The sequence below is a fragment of the Tamandua tetradactyla genome, chromosome 9 (assembly GCF_023851605.1).
Source record: "Tamandua tetradactyla isolate mTamTet1 chromosome 9, mTamTet1.pri, whole genome shotgun sequence".
NCBI classification, from domain to species: domain Eukaryota; kingdom Metazoa; phylum Chordata; class Mammalia; order Pilosa; family Myrmecophagidae; genus Tamandua; species Tamandua tetradactyla.
In genome coordinates this window covers 55,980,545-55,999,363 of record NC_135335.1, presented here as the reverse complement: position 1 = coordinate 55,999,363, position 18,819 = coordinate 55,980,545, and the positions used below count along the sequence as shown (strand labels likewise).

Here is an 18,819-nt window from a genome sequence, read left to right as displayed (position 1 = left end):
CCTGATACTACTTCTAAGGTGCACAAAACAACCCACAGATTTTTCTCTGAGAGGAATTATAAGAAAAATTATATTTTGGCACAATTGAACTCTAGATAGAGCAATGCATTTTTTCCCAATGCATTCAATCACTTGAACAGCAAATATGGGTTCACTCGAGGACAAAATCCCTAGATGGAATGGGTGGCCCTGGTGGCCAGCAATGCCTGCTGTCACCCCTCAAGCAAGAAGCATCTGAGATTATGGGCAAAGCGTGGACCTTGGCATTCATTAGCATTGGGTAAAATTCTGACTCATCTATTTTCCAGCTCTGAAGTCTAGGGCGAGTCAGCTCATGGATTTGAGGCTCCGCTTCCCTGTCTTTAAAGTGGGAGATGCAGACCTTGCATGTTGTCTTCATGTGCAGGTCTGCTAAGATAAATACCACAGCCTGCCTGGCTTAAGCAGCAGGAATTTTTTATCTCCCATCCTGAGAGTTAGAAGTCCAAATCAAGGTCATCAGCAGGCCATGCCTTCTCTAAAGCTGGTAGCATTCTCATGGTGGTTCAATCTCTACCTCCATCATGTGGCCTCTGTCTCTTTTGGTCTCCACTTCTGCAGAGTTGTCCATCTCTGGACAATCTGTCTGACTCTGATGATGACGCTGATTGCTCTTAAAAGTCTATTGCTTTGAAAGACTGGTGATAAAGCTTCAGTAAGTAAAAGTCTTCCTTTTGTGTTCTTTTCACCATAAGCCCCAAGTTCAGGTTCCTCTCCTTCTAAGGACTCTGAGCATAAAGGATTAAGGCTCTCCTGATTCAATCTGGTCTCATACTACTAGGCTCTTTGAAGACCGTACTTTCAAATGTGTTCCCACCCACAGGACCAGGGGTTGGGACTTGGACTTGTCTTGTGGGGGTGTGATTCAGTCCCCAGCAGTGCCTCTGTGTGGGGCAATGAGCTCCTAGAGTTAATCAAGGACAGGTACCCCCTGGCAGCCATCCCACTGGGTGCTCCCGGCTGCAACCGTTAACTGTGAATGGTTTTTGAAGCAGTCACTTTTAATCTCAGTTGGAAATGTTAACTTTGGAGAGAATTTGAAAAATTATTTGAAGATTAAGATAGCAGCTATATTTGTAATGAATCGATTCCTTGGAAGAAATAGTCCCTCATCTACTGTGATTAAATTCTCCATGGTTTTGGCACTTAATGGGCAGGTGATCTAATTAATTTCAGCCCTGATTCCTCCATCAAAACAAATTTTGTTTTGAATTCCAGGTGATTCTCAAAGGATGCATGACATTGAATTGCTGGCAATTTCAAGGCTGAATGACTCCTAAACATTTCTTTATTCATTTGAAACCAAGTTTTCACTGTAGGTACCTTTTATTTTTTCAAAAACAATTAGCAGTAGTTTATTTAGAATGCTGTGGGTCCATTATACCATATTGGAAATACCATGATGGAAATTATATAAAGTTTGGGTTACAGACATTTTTATAAATTACTTTCTTCATGTTGATTTCCAAGAAAAGAAAATATCTGTAGGAGGTGCCTTTGTTTGCAAGTGGCTGCGATAAATTAATGTCAAACTAGGTTATTTTTATTTATTTTGTCAGGCCGTTAACCTCTTAGTACTTACTTTTAATAAACGGGTTTGAAGTGGGCAAGATTTCCAAAGATATTATGTTCGTTAGATGGCAAGGGAAAATTAAATGTATTTCTGTTGATATCAAGATGTTTACAACTTAAAGTTAATAAACAAATGCCCGTTAAGGGCATGTTATCAAACAGATATTCTGAGATTCAAAGAATTTGTTTTGCCTTACCAATTTCCACCATTAGTCAATGATGTTTCTTGATCATAATTTGTATCTAGAGCAAAGGAAAGAGGAGTGGTTGTCCCCTTGATGGAATGTGTCCTGAATTTGGAAAAAGAATGAGAAGAGTCATGAGAAAGTGTGGGCATTTCTAAAGAGATGCACTGAGATACCGGTGCTTTAGTGGGTCTGGAATCAAGGCGTTTCTACACTTAAAGGTTTAGGAGAGCTTGGAGGAGAGGGGATTTCTACTCACTGACCAATGCCACAGTGTCCACTGGCCTGGTGGAAGTGAACCCCCAGGCTCTGATTTGCAATTTTAGCTCCCAGGGGTGTTTTTAGATGCCCAGAGCCCAGAGAGCTTCCACCAGGTTTAACTCTCTTGCAGAAACCAGGGATCAAGCAGTTTTTCATGCTAGCCTTGTCTTGGCCACTGATCAACTGTGAAACTTTGAACAGGTCCCTTAGTCTCTCTGCACCTCAGTTTCCTCATTTGTAAAATGTGGGGATTGGTCTACTGCTTGGACTTCAGGTCAGTGGGTCTCACGCTTGACCTTGAATCAGAATCACCTGGACAATTAAATAAAACAGCCTGCCCTATGCCGAGAGTTTCTGATTCAGCAGGTCTGCGCCTGGGTCTGAGAATCTATGTTTCTAAAAAGTCCCCAAGTGCTGCTGATGCTGCTGTTTGGGGGATCCCATTTTGAGAGGCCCAGGTGTGCACAGAGCTTTGTAAGGTAGACGCTGATAATGACACTGAGTGCTTGTAAAAGTCTACCGTTAAGTAAGAACTGGTGATGACACTTCGGAAAATAAAGTCTTCCTTTTGTGTTCTTTCCACCATAAACCCCAAGCTGAGGGAAGCCCATGGGGGTAAGGGGTGGGAACCATGTTTAAGAGAACCTGGGAATCACCCAGCTGTGGATGTTTCCTAAAGCAACCCTCGGAGGGCTTGAGATGCCTCAGCGAGCAGAACCCACTAGGGGCACGGCTCTTCACTGTTACAGATGACAGATAAAGCCAGGCTGAGTCCACCAAAGCCCCAATTCCAGATATGCACTTGTACCATTTTTCTTCCTTTGGTCACCTTTTAGAGAGTTTGGTATATCAAGGCCAGTGCTGTGTGGTGATGCTAGCATCAAAAAAATACTGATTGTGACAAAAAATTGAACAAATCATGTTGTATTTACACTTCAATGATGAAAGATGGTTACAAATGTCAAGTGATTTTAGTCGAATAAGAGACAAAGTGCCGGCATGGGGGCAGCCTAGGCATGGCCAGGCTTTCTAACTTAGGTTAGCTCATTTAATCATGACCCAATTCCATGGGCTACAGAGTTATTACCTCCATTTTACCAATAAGGAAATTGCTGCTAAGAGAATAGATGCGGTCAAAGCAACACAGCTAGCAAAGAAGCAGTCAGGGACCAAGCTTGTGCTCAAAGCTAGGGTTCCCACTAATAAACTGCCTTCCGGATTATCAGGGTTTGTTCCCCTGCAGCCTGCCCTGAGCTATAAAAAGAAAGTTTTCCGGCTAGGCTGGTGTTTGAAATTTTGACTTTAAATATTAGATTACTCACTGTGTTTTTTTTTAACCTTTGGCATAGTATGAGCTCTTGATGTTTAAAAGCAGAAAAAAACCAAAGAATACTTTGAATTGGATTTACAAGAACACATTTTGCAGATCTTCTTTCTTTAAAAAAATGCATAAATATTTAATCCACCTCAGACAAAAGGCAGCTTGCAAGACTCAGCAGCTTCTCTTGGTAGTTCAAACTGCTGTGATTACTGATTTACACAGTCAATTCCAAATTACTCTCACACACTCTGTGTCTGATATCTCTATCAGCATATCAAGGTAGGCCAGAACATATGGGCAGAAAGGGTGCGGTTGCTAATGAAGACTCTTTTTACTAATAAAATATTATTTTCCTTGAAAATGTTCTCTGGAGATGCCACAGGAAAAGTTAGATTACTAAATACATTGAACATGCTTCCTTTTCAGAGTATCACATTCTCAATGATCTGAATCACAACCTTTATCCTGATACGAGTTACCTAGGATACATCAATATTGGCTTCTGGAGAGCTTCTTCAGAAACACCATCAATGATATATTGTTGAGGACTGCATCACGTCCTCCCAAAAAGGCACGTTTCACATCCCATCCACTGGTCCCATGTTGTGAGCCCATTTGTAAATAGGACCTGTGAAGATGTTATGAGCCAAGTGCCCAAATTGAAAGAGGGCAGGTCTTCATCCAATAGGGCTGACATCCTTATAAGTGAAGGAAACTGGATATAGAAAGAGAAGCCATAGGTAGCAGTCAGAGGCTGGTTGTCAACAGAAACCAGAAGAGAAGGGAGACACCACCATGTGCATTGCAATCTGACAGAAAAGCCAAGGACCAAGGATCACCAGCAATCAGCCTGTGAATGCGAGTCTTCTGGAGAAAGCACTGTCTTGTTGACATCACAGTTTTGGAGTTCTCCTAGCCTCAAAACCATGAGCCAATACATTCTCATTGTTTAAGCCAACACATTGTATTTATTTTAGCAACTGAGAACTAAAGCTACTTTTGGTATAGGAAAGTGGAATGTTTGCTGCTATTACAAATATCCTTACATGTGGAAATGGCTTTGGAATTGGGTAATGGTTAGAGGCTGGAAGAATGTGAGGTGTTGATAGGAAAACTCTAGATTGCTTTGAAAAGACTGTTGATAGAAATATGGACATTAAAAATACTTCTGATGAGGGCTTTGAAGGAAATGATGACTGTCTTACTGGAAAGTGGAGAAAGGTAATACAGTCATAAAGTGGTAGAGAACTTGGCAAAATCGTGTTCAGCTATTGGATTGAAAGTGGGACTTGTAAGTAATGAACTTGAATATATATAGCTGAGATTTACTAGCCAAGTACAGAAGGTGCAGCCAGGATTCTCCCTACAGCTTAGAGTAAAATGTGAGGGGAAAGGGATAAGCTGAGAACTAAACTCTTAAGTACAGAGAAATAAGAAATTGATGGTTTGGAAAACTCTAAGCCTATGGAGATAGTGTGTCATGAGATTAGTGCCAGAAGAAGTTCTATCAGGGACCTCTCTGAACTTTGGGGAATTGATTAACCAGAGAGCAGGACTCATGCATGGGTTTAACTGAACAACCCTTGGCCAGCAAGGATGTGGCTGAATGTGATACAGTCAACCACTGCAGTGGAAGTCAGGATCGGGGGTGCATTTATGCAGAAAGGATCTGTGAAAGTTTCTATTGTCTGATGGTTTGGGTCCCTTTGAACTGCATGCAAATCCTTTCAGGTTTTTGAGAAATTTCTATGAACAGAAGCAATGCCTGAATGGGACAGAGAACAGACAAATTGAAGAAAGAATGACTTCAAGGGCAGAACCTTGGGAGCCTGGGTCTGTACCTAAAAGATCTCCTCAAGCCAAGAGACTGGGTCCACCAACATGTGAAAGGGCAAGTCTGCCCCTGCACTTGGCGGTTGTAGATGCAGTTGCCTTGTGCCCCATTGTTCAGGAAGTGTGCCACCATCTTAATACTCAGAGAGGGTGCAGCCATCTGCACAAGCACTTGAAAAGGATGGGGCTGTCAGTCCAGCAGGTCCAGAAGACAAAACATTGACCTGCAGATGACTCTCAGATCTTGAGAACTAGTGGAATTTGCCCTGCTGGTTTTGGACTGTTTGGAAACCCTGACCCCTGTTTTCCTTCTAATTTCTCCTTTCTGCAATGGATCATTTATCTTATTCCTATCCCACCATTGTATACTGGGAGCACATGACCCGTTTTTTAGGTTTTGCAGGTCCACAGATGGAGAGGAATTTGCCGCAGGATGGGCCACACTCATAATTGACCTGACAACACTTTGTACTTGGTGTTGCTTCTGAAATGACTTCGGGCTTTGGGATGTTGTGATGGAATGAATATATTTTGCATATAAGAAGAACATGTCTTTTGGGGTCCAGAGGGCACTGTTGGGGATTGACTCTTGTCTCCCACAAAAGGCACATTCAGGTCCCATCTCCTAGTACTGTAGATAGGACTGTTGTTGGGTGAGGTGTGGCCACACGGAATGAGAGTGGGCCTTAATCCAACATGGATGAAGACCTTATGAGCAGAAGAGACTGGATGCAGAAAGAGAAGCCACAGGGAGCAGCCAGAAGCTAGCAGTTAACAGAACCTAGAAGAGATACAAGAAGAGGCCGCCATGTGCATTGCCCTGGGACAGAAAAGCCAAGGACCAAGGGTCACTAGCCATCAGCTCCAGAAAGCCACAGTCTTCTGTGAGAAAGCATTGCCTTGCTGACGTCTCGAGTTTGGACTTCTCCTAGCTGCAAATCTATGAGCCAATAGATTCCCGTTGCTTAAGCCAATCCACTGGGTGGCATTTGTTTTGGCAGCTAGGAAACAAAAACAGATGGGAGAGTCTAAAAACCAAACCAAACCAACCAAATTCTGAAGCAAACCAGAGGAGAAAGAAGAATGGAAAAAAAAAAAAAGATACAGGCACTAAAAACCAAAGTACATAAAACTTTTAATGAATTAAACTAACAAAAGACAATGGCATCAATACATCAGACACATTTGGTACAAAACTAGTCCTAGGTTGTGAAGGCTAATTCTGGTAATGTATGGCAATGTGCTGCTGGAGTGAGACAAAACAGCGAGGTGACAAGAGCCACAGATCTCAACTGAGGCCCATGGACAGCCACTGGCGATGAGACATGTGGGTGAACACGGCCAAACTCCATGTGGGGAGACAGAATCAACTTATTCACAAATACTGTGTTTTAATATCTGACTTGCAGATGCGGTTGGTGAGCTACCATATTTTCCAGAAAATAACATGCACCAGAAGATAATATACACCCCCTAGTTTTATTGCCTTAAGAATTTTTGTTTGTTTCACCTCTATCATCCTTGTACGTTCTTTGAATGCCTTTCTCCCAGAAATTGTGTTCCTTCCCCTTTTGCTTAGGAGTAAGCACAGTGCAAGTGGCAAAATGCTCTTGGCACACATCAGACAGCAAACAATATGCCACTGGGTCATGGGAACAAGTCTGCAGAGGTTCCATGGGACAGGACAGAGCACGCACATCGAAACGAGGGGCCGACAAGGCAGTCAGAAAGTGCGTGGAATCTTCCTGAAAATCCTGTCTTCTGGGTACCCGGAGCTGACTCTTTAGCATGCCACATTGCTCTGGGACAGCGACCGTGACATCTCTGTGTTCACAAAGTAGGTCTTCAGGTCTCCCTTTCCTTTCACGTTGATTATTCCCCGGCATGTGCAGGTGTATCCCAGGGTCTGCAGGGCAAGACTCGTTTCCTCTGTGACCTGTGGGCCCCGTGGAGAAACGAAGAGGTGTTTAATACAACCCTTCCCTGAAACCGCTGACGCCAGGAAAAAAAGCCAAAAGAAGGTTGTGTTTACTGACTAGGTAATTCCACTTCACTTGGAAGAAAATAGAGGAAAAGAGAATAATCCACAAGGCAAAAAACCCTTTTAAGGACAACGGTGTCCTTAAATTCAGTGTCCTGACAGTGATTGCGTTGTCATAGTGAAAGACCATAAACAACCTCAAAATACATGAGACCTCATGGGTTAGGTAAGCCTACGGTGCTGTCATGCTCCACACTATAGGGGATGGGACAATGGAAAACTGCCAAGCCATTTGGGCCAGGAAAGCTGAATTAAGCCTGAGTCTGTGCTACAATTTCAACCATGTAAAGATGATGTATCCAGATTTTAGAGGGGGAAAAAAAAAATAGGCAAACCTGAACCATGAAAGGTTTTTCAAAGTGGGAATGCTGCCGATGTTTACAAACAGTTTACAAACTGTCATGGATGCTCTTTCTTGAAATGATAAATCTTCATTCAGAGAAAGCAACCATTATTGCAAGGGGCCAGACCTTTGGGGTTTGATGCACAGGGTTTGAGGACCTAAAATTAAAGCTAAAGGAATTTGCATTTGCCTTAGTGTGGGTATGCACAGGAGATCGACATGTTCTCATTTCATGGGATTGATTTTGGGTGCTAAAGAGACAAGAGCACCTCCATCCCGCCCTGCCAAGAAGGCCAGACTCATGGTTTCCCACATCGCGCCAGGAGGCGAGACCTGGGCTGCGTGTCAGATGGTGGTGGAAGGTTGGGGGGGGATGCTCAGAATCCCTGGGAGGGAGGCACTGACCCAGCACTGGGCTCTGCTGGGGGGACACCCATACACTGGGACAGAGACATTTCCTCCAGCAGAGGATGGGAAGTGCCCAGGTGTGGTCTCATGTGAGACTCAGCTCCCAAGGTGAGGGAAGACCCACCTGGCAGGAGCTTGGTCCTCCCCAATTTGGGCTCCCCCAGAGGGCATCTGGGTCTTGAGGAGAGAGGAAGCCAGCTTGTTTTTTCCAGAAACTTCTGGGGTTTCCTCTACTTCATTAGCATAGGCCTCCCAGCCCACAGGACCCTGGTTATTTGGGGGGTGAGGGTGGCGCCCCTGGTCCTGGCTGCCGTGGCATAGCCGGGCAGCTGGGGGACAATACAGAGATGCTACTATGCCGAGCTGTTCTTTTTTATTTTTTGGTGTGGGCACTGCTGGGCGACAGGGCAAGGAGGGGCGAGCAGTGAGCCAGCCTCCCTGGACTTGGTGATGGTGGGAGCCTCTCAGGGGTGGGGGTGGGGTTGCAGAGCTGCGACTATGAGAATCCAGGACAATATCCAGGGATTCCTCCAAACAAGAGAGAAGCCTGCAGATGTAAAGATCCGGGGAGCAGCCTATGGACAAGAGCGAGAGAAATTGCTCTGTCTTTCCACGATGTGACCCGATGGCTGACAAAGCAGGAGAGAAAACAGAGTGGAAGGTGGGGGGGTGCTGGTGCCTCCCCGCAGCAGGTTCAAGCCCCAGAGGGTGGCAGGGTATAGCAGGAGGAGAAAGCCAGAGGCACAGGAAGGGCTTTAGGTGCCTGAGAAGCACTGAAAGAATACCGAGATGGCCAAGAAACTCAGAGGATCATTATTTTCTCATCGTCGGTGTCCTCGGGGCAGTCAGAATCAGAGCGCGACAGCATCTGACTTCTAACCTTGAGGAGCCTTTGAGGTTAATCCTGCAGTTGAGCTGCTTATGAACGTGGAGTGCGTCACTGGCATTTCTGAACGAACGCCAACCGCCCATGGGGGTCAGCTGCCCACAGTCGATGGGAACCGAGGGGCGGGGCGCTGTCTGCCTGGACGAATGCCCCTGTCAGCCCCCCAAGTCTGCAGGAAACTGTCTGGGATGCTGAGGGAGCTTTCTAGGCAGTTCTTTGGGCTCCCAGGCTAGAAAGCATGTGGGAGTATAATTCCCTTTAATAAAAAAGAACTTGCTCCTCGGGACCAGGAGAAGCTTTAATGTTCTCAGCGTTTCACTTTCCCTGACATCTCACTACTCCTTTTGCACATAAATGGAAATGAGGGGCCACTGGGGCTGAGAGCAAGCTACACCCTCAGGAGAAGAAAACATCCTGAAATGCAAACCGTCCAGCTGCTGAGCTAAGCGAATGCACAGGGGCCTGCAGCATATTTTGTTTTTGGCAGGCAGGAGCCCATCTTATTTGCTCTCTGGGATCAAACAGCACAGAGTCTGCCCAGGTGGTGGCTTGGTACTAAGTCGCCTGGACTTTTATGGTGGTCAATATCCTCTTGGAGACCCACCTGGGCTTAAACTTATTTTAAATGCTCACCTGTGGGGGATTTATGGGTTCCAGGTGCATGTGCTCTCCCTGGCCAGCCTCTCTTAGATTGCTTTTGATTCTTATCCTGAATGCTTGAAAACTGCTTGCAGAGCTGTGAAGGATACTAAACACGACCCTCTCATTTTGGAATATTCTGGGCACATTGTGCAGCAGAGGCTGTCCTGCAGATGGGATGGGGGCGGAAGTGTGCTCTTGCTATGGGCATGTCCCTCTTGTGTGCCCAATGGAAGGGCCTGGGTTGTCCAGGACTGCTGGAACCTCAGTGAACACTGGGGACACTGGTGCCCACACAGAGACCTCCAAACTGAGCCATTAGGTGATGAGGCTGCCATGATGGAGAGAAGAAATGAAGAGCAGCTGGAAGGGAGGACACATGGCTGGCCTTCCCAACCACGGTGGCCATTGCCAGGAGGAAAAGGACAGCTGGTTCTGCTTGCAACATCTCCTGTCCCCTTCCCCTGGCAGGCCGAGAGATGGGGCTCCTTCTGACCAAGGGGTGCAGGCTGCCCAGTGGCCAGTCCTCGGAGCCCTCGCTCATCACCCACTGTATAGCATGGGTCACAGATTGCAATTTACTCGGTTGTTACCCACTTGTGATTGCTTCTCTGCCTTCTTCAGTAGACTACGCGCTGAGTGCAGAGATGAGCTGGTTTGTTCACTGCTCCAAACTCGGTGGCTACTTCAGTGCATGCACATGGAAGGCCACAGGAAGTGGTTGTTGAATGAATTAAAGGACAGACTTGATGGGGACGTGTTTGCCATCTCAGGGCGCCTCCCATCTCTTCTCTCCTGCTCTCCCTTGATTCATTTACTGTTCCACTCCAGAATGCCCAGCATTGTATTCCAGCATCGGGAACACTTCCAGCATGGGTCTAATAAATCTATTTTTGTGTGATCATTCAGTGACTTTGAAAGCATTTTTTTCCCCTAGAATTATTGCTATTATAACTGTAGTTATTTTAACTGTGGTTGTAATTGATTTAACGAGTAATGGGAATATGGACATTAAATAGCTTTATTTTTCTCCAGTTGCTGCTTTTAATTTGTCAGACTTTCCTTTTTCTCTCCCTTGGGTGGATTCCGGAACTTTCCATCCATTCCAAGTTTTCCAGATGCCCTGCTAGGCCCACTCGGTCCTGCCACGTCACACCTGCCACCTCTCCCAGCGGCTGCTCCATGCTTCCTCCCAAGAGAAGGACGTGGGTTAAGTGTGGTTTGGGGGCAACCCTGGAAAATCTCTTTCCAGGGTGTTGGGGCCAGGGCAAAGGAGGAAGGGAACTTGTCTGTGCCTCATGCCCAGGGCTGCCACCTGCCCTGGAGGTAGGTATTCTGATCATTTGTTCACTAGTGCAATAGCCTTTATGTTATTGCGCTTCTTTTTTTTGTTGTTGTTATTCTTAATCCTGAAGTTACTTAACATTACTCCAAAATAAAGATTAGACCACATACCAAGGCCTACTATCTTTCCTTTGTGTTAAACATTATTACTATCCTTATTATGCTTATTTATGGGTTCCAGCAGACCAGCCGGTGATGTCAGAAGCCACCAACTACCTGTATTTTATCCAGGACTCCAGTGCTGTCCATTCTACTGGCCACGTTGACAGTGTTTCCCCAGATGTCGTACTGCGGCTTCTGAGCTCCAATGACACCAGCGATTACAGGTCCATGATTGATGCCTGTGAGACAGCAAAATGGAGTCAACAAAACTCAAATTATAGCAATTATTTAAAACAGAAAATTTTAAGAGGCTACTTGAATCATCATTCTTACACAAAGAGCCAAACTCATGGAGTTCTAAGCAAAGAAAAATAATTTCTATGACTTCATCTCAGAAGTGTTAATGTGGTTTATATTTGTGCATTTTTCCCCCCTGGTAGACCACGATTCCTGTTTATGTGACCATTTATCATTATTCCATACTTAAATTAAGTCGATATATTTACAAAAATGAAACATTATTTTTCCATGTTGCCACACAATTTTAGGCAAGAGGTGATCGTTATTTTTTTTATGTTAGTTTTGGAATTGTGATTTAAAAACACATACTTTCACTGTAAAATGGCAAGGCTCAGTGCATGGACAATGCTTTATTTGGCTGGGCTGCCACCGTAGGACTTTTGGGTTCACGCCAACATTTTGTTGAAGTACCACCACCACTGCCTCCGTCCCTGGTCAGAGCCTGTTCTGTTCGCTGTGCACTGGTCCACGTGCCCTACATGTATACACTCTTGCTCTACGGAATAGTGTTTTGGTTTGCTAAAGCTGCCAGAATGCAATATACCAGAAATGAACCGACTTTTATAAAGGGTATTATTAAGTTGCAAGTTTAGAGTTCTAAGGTCATAAAAATGTCCAAACTAAGGCATCCAGGGAAAGAGGCCCTGAGTCAAGAAAGACCCATGGGTCTGGAACACCCCCGTCAGCTGGGAACACACCCTGACATCTGCTAGGGTCTTTGGTGTCTTCTTTTTAACTGAGATGTTAACATGTCCACAGGAGACATCTTCTTTCTGCCTCTCCAAATGTCTCTGCCTGGGTCAGCTCTGTAGCTTTTTCCCAAAGCGGTCCCCTCTTAAAAGACTCCAGTAAGCAACCCCACCTTCAATGGGTGGAGACATTTCCATGGAAACCATCTAATCAAAAGATCCCATCCAACAACATTGAATGAGTGTTAGAGAATATGGCTTTTTTGGGGTACACAACAGTTTCAAACAGGCACAGGTGGACATCACTGTTACCACCTCTGCCTGTCTGATGAGGAAGTGGAGGACAGCATGGACACAGCTGGTGGGTGGCAGAGCTGCCTGTGGACCAGGCCGTTGGCTCCGCAGCCCTGGCTGAGAACAACTCTGCTGTCTGATCTCTACCAGAAGCTTCTTGGGCATGTGGCTTATTCCACAGGATAGGTTGTTATCTTTGGTGATATCCCAGGAGAAAGTTTACTGACCTCAAGATGAACATGGTGGTGGTTTTGATTTCCAGTGCCAAACCCCATTTCTACTGCCCCTAGTGACAGAGTGTACCCATTTCAGCATACAAACATCAATATGTGTAACAAAGGGACTTTGATGGAATCTACATTTTGGAAAGATTTTCACATGAGGGAAATGACTGGTTCTCAAAGCTACACACCTGGGAAAAGGAAACAGTAGGGATGAGAGGCTAGAGGGCGGCCCCTAAGGAAGTCCTGGGCAGGGGTGGTGGGGAAGCCAAGGCGAGGGCAGATGGAACTGGCCCTCCGTGAGGAGGAGTGAGCCCCACGTTCTCCAGGCAAGCTCTGGGAGTCGGGTCTGTCTTGCATTCCCCAGAGCACATGCCTCCTCACACACTGATTCTCTCAGGAGACATGAGAAAGCCACAGAAGAGAGTCACAAAGCCGGCGCTCTGCAGTCCAGCTGACGGATTTCGTGGGATCCCGGGTGGAGCTGTAGTGTCACTGTTAGTTCCCCAGAGAAGCCCACAGCTAGGGCCACCACAAAGAAGGAAGGCCACAGCGACTGCTCTGACCTCCCCACCTCAGATCCGTGACTGTAAAGCCAGGGTATTATACGTGTGTCCCTGAGCTCAGAGTATATTTGGACACTTCGCAGGATATGCAGACAGCAGCTGCCATCAGGAGCGAAAGCTTGCAAGTCTGATCAACTTCTGAAACCAGAGATGGCCTGGGCATCTTTCCCTACCCCCATTCACGGACCCCTGGGTGCAGGGACCCACAGTTATCATAGGATCGGGGAGGAAACAGGCACAAAGATGCTGGATTGATTATTTCCCCCTCTCCCAATTATCTCCAGAGTCCTGGTCCACACCGTACTGCATTGAATTGATTAATGGGGTGTCTTTCTGAGAGATGAAATTCCCCGCTTTTTAACTTAGCATATACAGCCTTCTGCAGATTTAGGCAAAGGACTCCCCTTTGCAATGGAAAGTTAGACCAAGAAATGGAGCGCAAATATGCTCCATAGCATCTTCAAAGGAACCAAGAGCAGAGAAATAATTTCTTCTTGGCTTTGTCAGAGGACTCCCATACAACTCATAGTTCTGCTTTAGACATCCGCACAATCTATTCCGGCTCTGTGGTTCTGAGGGGCACTGCTGCTGGTTTCAGCCCCTTGCCAGCAGTGTTGTTTTCTCACTGCCGCTGGCACTTGCTGGGTCAGCAGCTCCCATGGCAGGGCAGAGAGCAGAACTGATGGCCCATGACAGTCGGACAATCTCCAGCGGGTGCAGGAGGGCGCTTGATTTGTGCTCCAACCAACCGGCTGGTTCTCCAGCTTGAACAGCAGAGAAGGCAGCTAGGAGCGAATTTGGCTCTTACTGTTAGTAGCATCACCATTTTTTGTTGGCATTACTACTTTTTTTTACTACCCCTGAATTGCCACTGGATGGCGCCATGTACTAAGGTCAAACTAGGAAGCTGCCTCCTGGAGGAGGCTGAGGGTTTGGGAGAAGGAAGACTCAAAGACCAGCAAAAACACTGCCTGAGGCTTACTTAGAAATCCAACAGGACTGATGGGAGGGCTGAGTGTACGGATGTTATCAGTTATTCAATAATCAATGTGAAGTAGGCACTCAAGATATATCTTTTGAAGGAGGTCCATTCAAGTGCTCACATTAAAATCTTAAAATATTAAAATCTAGACCAAGAAAGCTGCCCTTTGGCTGTACATGTGTTCCTGATAAGTAACTGTCGCTGATGCCCTACTGCAGTGACCGGAAATATTATTTTGGTTCATGTGTTTATGACAATACAATGTATTCAGACAATAGATTTTTTCTTTAGAAAGTGGAGTGGTATGAAAGTTTGCAAAGCCCATTTTGCAAGCTTTCAAAGAATAAGGAAGGAGATGTGGCGTCCGCTCTGCGCACCAAGGCCAAAGGGAGGCAGAGGCCTTCCCACCTCTCTACCTGACACCCCCACATGTCAGCCGCTTATTGCCAGGGATGGATTCACCCCCTGCCTGGCCCACCTCAGCTCTGTATACAAAGGGGTCCCTGAAAAAGGTTCAGTGAGAAGGTGGAAAGATGAAGGCAAAAATAGGCGATGGATGCTGACAATATGTACAGAGAACAGAAATCAATTTCTTAAAGAAATGTAAACTATTTCTGGTTTTTAAATTCAGAATACACACACAGATGAGGGGGAAAAAAGGCCTAAGTATCAGGATTACAAAAAAAAAAAATCTTGAAATCTGTATGCAAGAGAATGTTAAAAACTGTTCAGACGGAATTTGTTAAAATAATTACTCTTACATGTACTTACATTCAGAAGAAGCAAAATGCATTGCCAAGAAAAACTTAAAATGGTCAAAGAAGCTCTTACAATTCACCAAAGACTGCAGGGAACTGTGCAAACATTAGCAGGCAGCTGTTTGCTAACCTGATGGCTTAAAAAGCACATTTCTTTTTGGATAAAAATTTGTAAAATGTAAGTAATCATGAAAAAAACGCTAAAGAATCAAGTTAAAGTAAGAGAACTTATTAGAATTCAAGAACTTTTTTTTCTCCCAATGAAGTTCTTTTTCATTGGAAAAAAAATGAAATAGAAAGATGGGTTTTTCTCTAAGATTTGAACACACAGTTAGGTGTTCTTGTAGGCTATGGCCCCCAGTCTGTGTGACTGTATTTCAACAACTCTAAGTTGCACATTTTTTCCCACACTTTTACTTCTCTGAAATTTGGATGCATCTTATAATCAATGGTGGGTTCACAAAATAACAGAGCAGCTTTCAGTTGATGGCTTAACAGAAATCAGCTTCTCAGAGCAGCTTCAGGCTGTGCAGGCTGTGGGGCCTGAAGCCCACCCAGGCTCTACCTGCTAAACCATTTGCTTGCATCCATCTAAAGGGCTTTTTTCCTTCTGATTTGTGCACAAATGCCTTAGGGGCTGGGAGGAGCCCTGAGTGTTTCCATCTGCAACCCATTTTTGTCACTCTAAGGATGCATTCACAATCTTTCTACTCCAGTATCCCAAGGATTTAAACATTTCCCAGGACCTTATTCCTTATTTTGCACCTTCTCTGCAATCAAAACCAAGATCTCTTTGCCCAACATACCCACTCGCAGTTTGAAGTCATTGAAGGAGTGCTTGTTGATAGCATCCAGTTTCGCTACCAGGGCGAAGGCAAACTCCACCATGGTTCCTATGTGCATGAACTGCCTCTCGGGCTCCTGGACACAAACAAACATATGTCAAGGACAGTTAGAGCTCAGTAAAGTGGGACACTCTCCCTTCAGTTGACACGCTTGTGGGAAACTCTCCCTTCAGTAGCCACCCTGCGCTCCATCGGAAAGAAGCACTTAAAGTGAGGAGGCCACAATGCACTGCAGATATTTGGGGGGCTCACAGAGGCTGGGCTAAGAAGCAGAGCCTGCAGTTTTAACCCAGATCTCACCAACAGCAGCCAACTCTGAAGAGGGAGCAGCCTCTTATTTTCCATTTGCCCTTCCACATCCATCCTTCACCCTGAACTGCTGGGCTCTGGTTCTGGCAGGCTGAGCTCTAGATGCTGCCTCTTCCAGTTGCTGCCCTTGGACTTCCTATCAGGATTGGTCAATGGGAGGCCCAGAGGAAGACAAGAGGGTGGGAGGGGAGGGTGGCCCCCAGCACACACATGGCCATAGTTGGTTTCCTTGACTATAGCCAGCATCCTGTATGGTGGTGTTTCCCCATTACAGCTCTCTCCGGTTCTGGTAACTCAGTCCCCACATTGCTTCTTTACTTCTCTCTGGGTGCTTTAGCATCTCTTCAGGCCTCCCATGCCCTGCTCACATCTCCCACCATTAAACTCTCCCCAATGAACAGTTTGGAATAATTTTCCTATTTTCTGCCTGATTGATAAAAGAGGCTACAGGTAGTTCATATAAAACATGTCTTCAGATTCACAAAATGTAAGCTTTGTTTAGTTAAGTTTGGATAACTCTGATTCCCATTTTCATTACATGGTCTCATAGGATTTTCTTTTTTAAATTAAACCCCCAACAATGTGCTTTTCAGTCACTAGCCTCAGATGGCTATGGAGCATTTGAAACATGGCTAGTCAAATTGAGGGATGTGCTGCAAATACAAATTAAACACAGGATTTTGAAGCCTTAGTATGTCAAACAGAATTTCTCAATAATTTCCATATTGATTACATATTGAAACAATAATAGTTTGGACAAACTGGGTTAAACAAATACATTATTAAAATTACTTATCTAGCTTATGTTATGTTGAACAGGGATGCCTTAGAGTATCAAACTCTCTGGAATCTTTGAAAGGACAACCATCAGTTGCCTTTCAAATGACAACTCTTCAGTTTAACTTAAAAGTAGGGGAAGAATCACAGAAGTTTCTTCCTCAGCTTGACCTTGCTAAGTTGAAACCCCACATTATTTTATTAAATGCTGTGATGGGCACAATGTAGTTGCAGGTTCCTTTAAGAGTAGATTAAAGCTTTATATGGGTATTTTGCTTACCCACTAGATAATACAACTGAACATTTCTTTATATTAAACAAATAAAAGCAATACTATTTCACCTGTGCTATGTGTGTGAATGGATTGTTTTGCATTTTTTTTCCAGGTGAGTGTGGGAAGGGAAAGGTTGTAAATTAAGCAGGCCTAAATGCTTGACACATGGTCAATCATTCATTCATTCAACAAGAATGTTCTAAGTACCTTCTATTCATTAATTCCTACAGATACTGAGTGCTTATTATGCATATGCCAGGCTTATGGTTGTGAATGCAACACATAAGATCCCTGCCTGCTTTCTACTCAGAGGAGACAGACAGAAAAAAGTAAACACGTACGTTGACAAGAAAACGGCAGATGGACAATTGCTGTGTTTCACTAAGACAGGTACAGGACAGAAGCTGGCTGTGAGCCAGGCAGGGCCAGCGTGGTGGTGGAGTGGGATGCTTTAGTTATGGTGGTCAGGGGGTCTCAGCCCAGCCTGATGAGCTGCAGCCAGGTATGGGAAGATGAGGAAAGAGCCTTCAGCCAGAGAGATGGGGCTTGGAGAGTTGGCATGAGCAGAGAACAAACAGCAGGTCTGGGGGTCTGTGAGAGGTAAGTGAGGGCTCACGGAGGACAGCAGGGATCTGAGAGGAAGGCCCTAGAGGTGCACCAAGGGATACGGGCTTCACCGTCATGGCAAACGATGCTGTGGAGAGCTTAAAGCAAGCGAAGTCTCCTTTTCATTTTTAACAGCTATCTCCAGCTGCTGTGTGAAGCATGGATTACAGGGGAGAAAGTCCAGCAGCAGGAAGGTCATTCAGGGAGCAACTGGGGTGACACCCAGGGCTGTGAGTCGTGGGGATGGAGAGAAATGGATTTTGCGGACGTCAGATGCTGCGGGAGGACAAAGATGCGGAGACCCAGTGGCTGTCGAAGCTGTAAACATTTACATAACAGCTCAAAGCGACAAATGCAGTCTGAAAAGACTGGCACAGATGATAAATGCTGGCAGATTCTGGATCATGCCTGGCATACTCGGGGAAGGCTTTCCTCAAGGGCTTTGAAGGGGCAGTGGGGACTAGGGGTGAGAGGAGAGGCCCGATCATTTATGAAAGCAGCTCTGAATGAGAAAACGTAGGGCAGAAGAGAAGACGGTGGGGTATTTGGAAGGAAAGGCTGGACAACTGATGAGGGAGGAAGCATTGAGGTGGTTGCAGGAGAAGCTACATCAGTTCACTGATGGGCAAATTGCAGCGATTGGCCTCCAGAAAGAAAAAGAAGACACAAAACTAGAAATATCCTAGAAAATTCCAGAGCATGAGTGAACTGTTGTACATATGGGGCTGAAGGAGACAGAGAAGTCCCAGGTTTCCAGTGGGGAGAAGTGAAGATTTCTACTTACATTTACTATTAACTTAGATTCACTATTACTATTGTTAATCTATATTTGCCATTACTGTATATCTAATATATTTACTTTTGAATTTCATTCTTTTTTATTTTTATATTTTGGTTATATCTTAAAGATAGACGCTCTATAAATACATGTATATCATTCATAAAATTAATTTATATGTTCTGAAGGCTCATTCCCCTCCCCTCCAATATTTAATGATCCAATGTACCAGAAATGTTTGGAGATCAGCTTCTGTTCAGTTGCCTGGTGGCTGGTGGCTGTTCAGCCTTCAGGCTCAGTTGCAACGTGACCCAGGCTGGCCGGGCAGAACCTGGCACCACTCACTGGGCTTCTCTTGTCACTGGCATGAACGCTATTGAGCATTGAAATCAATACTGTGTTTCTTTTCAAGCCTGTCTCCCTCACTGGTTTGTGAACTCCACAAG

The 18,819-nt window shown here is 45.2% G+C and overlaps 1 protein-coding gene and 1 long non-coding RNA gene across 5 annotated transcripts in view; one reads left to right on the top strand and one right to left on the bottom strand.

The window, feature by feature from the left end:
• The first annotated feature begins 111 nt into the window (after positions 1-111).
• Positions 112-8,034, top strand: LOC143647145 (uncharacterized). The gene is made up of 3 exons (XR_013157875.1): positions 112-694; positions 1,258-1,354; positions 3,805-8,034. It is a non-coding gene; the product is annotated as an uncharacterized LOC143647145 (long non-coding RNA).
• The window catches only part of ADCY2 (adenylate cyclase 2), a 430,316-nt gene continuing 417,826 nt past the window's right edge, over positions 6,330-18,819 (bottom strand). For all 4 annotated transcript variants that reach the window (XM_077116823.1, XM_077116824.1, XM_077116825.1 and 1 more), the window contains 3 exons: positions 15,591-15,705; positions 11,089-11,213; positions 6,330-7,147 (listed from right to left, as the gene is read on the bottom strand). In XM_077116823.1, the coding sequence (XP_076972938.1) occupies positions 6,995-7,147; positions 11,089-11,213; positions 15,591-15,705 (393 nt within the window). In that variant the 3' untranslated portion in view covers positions 6,330-6,994. The remainder of the gene's footprint in view (positions 7,148-11,088; positions 11,214-15,590; positions 15,706-18,819) is intronic.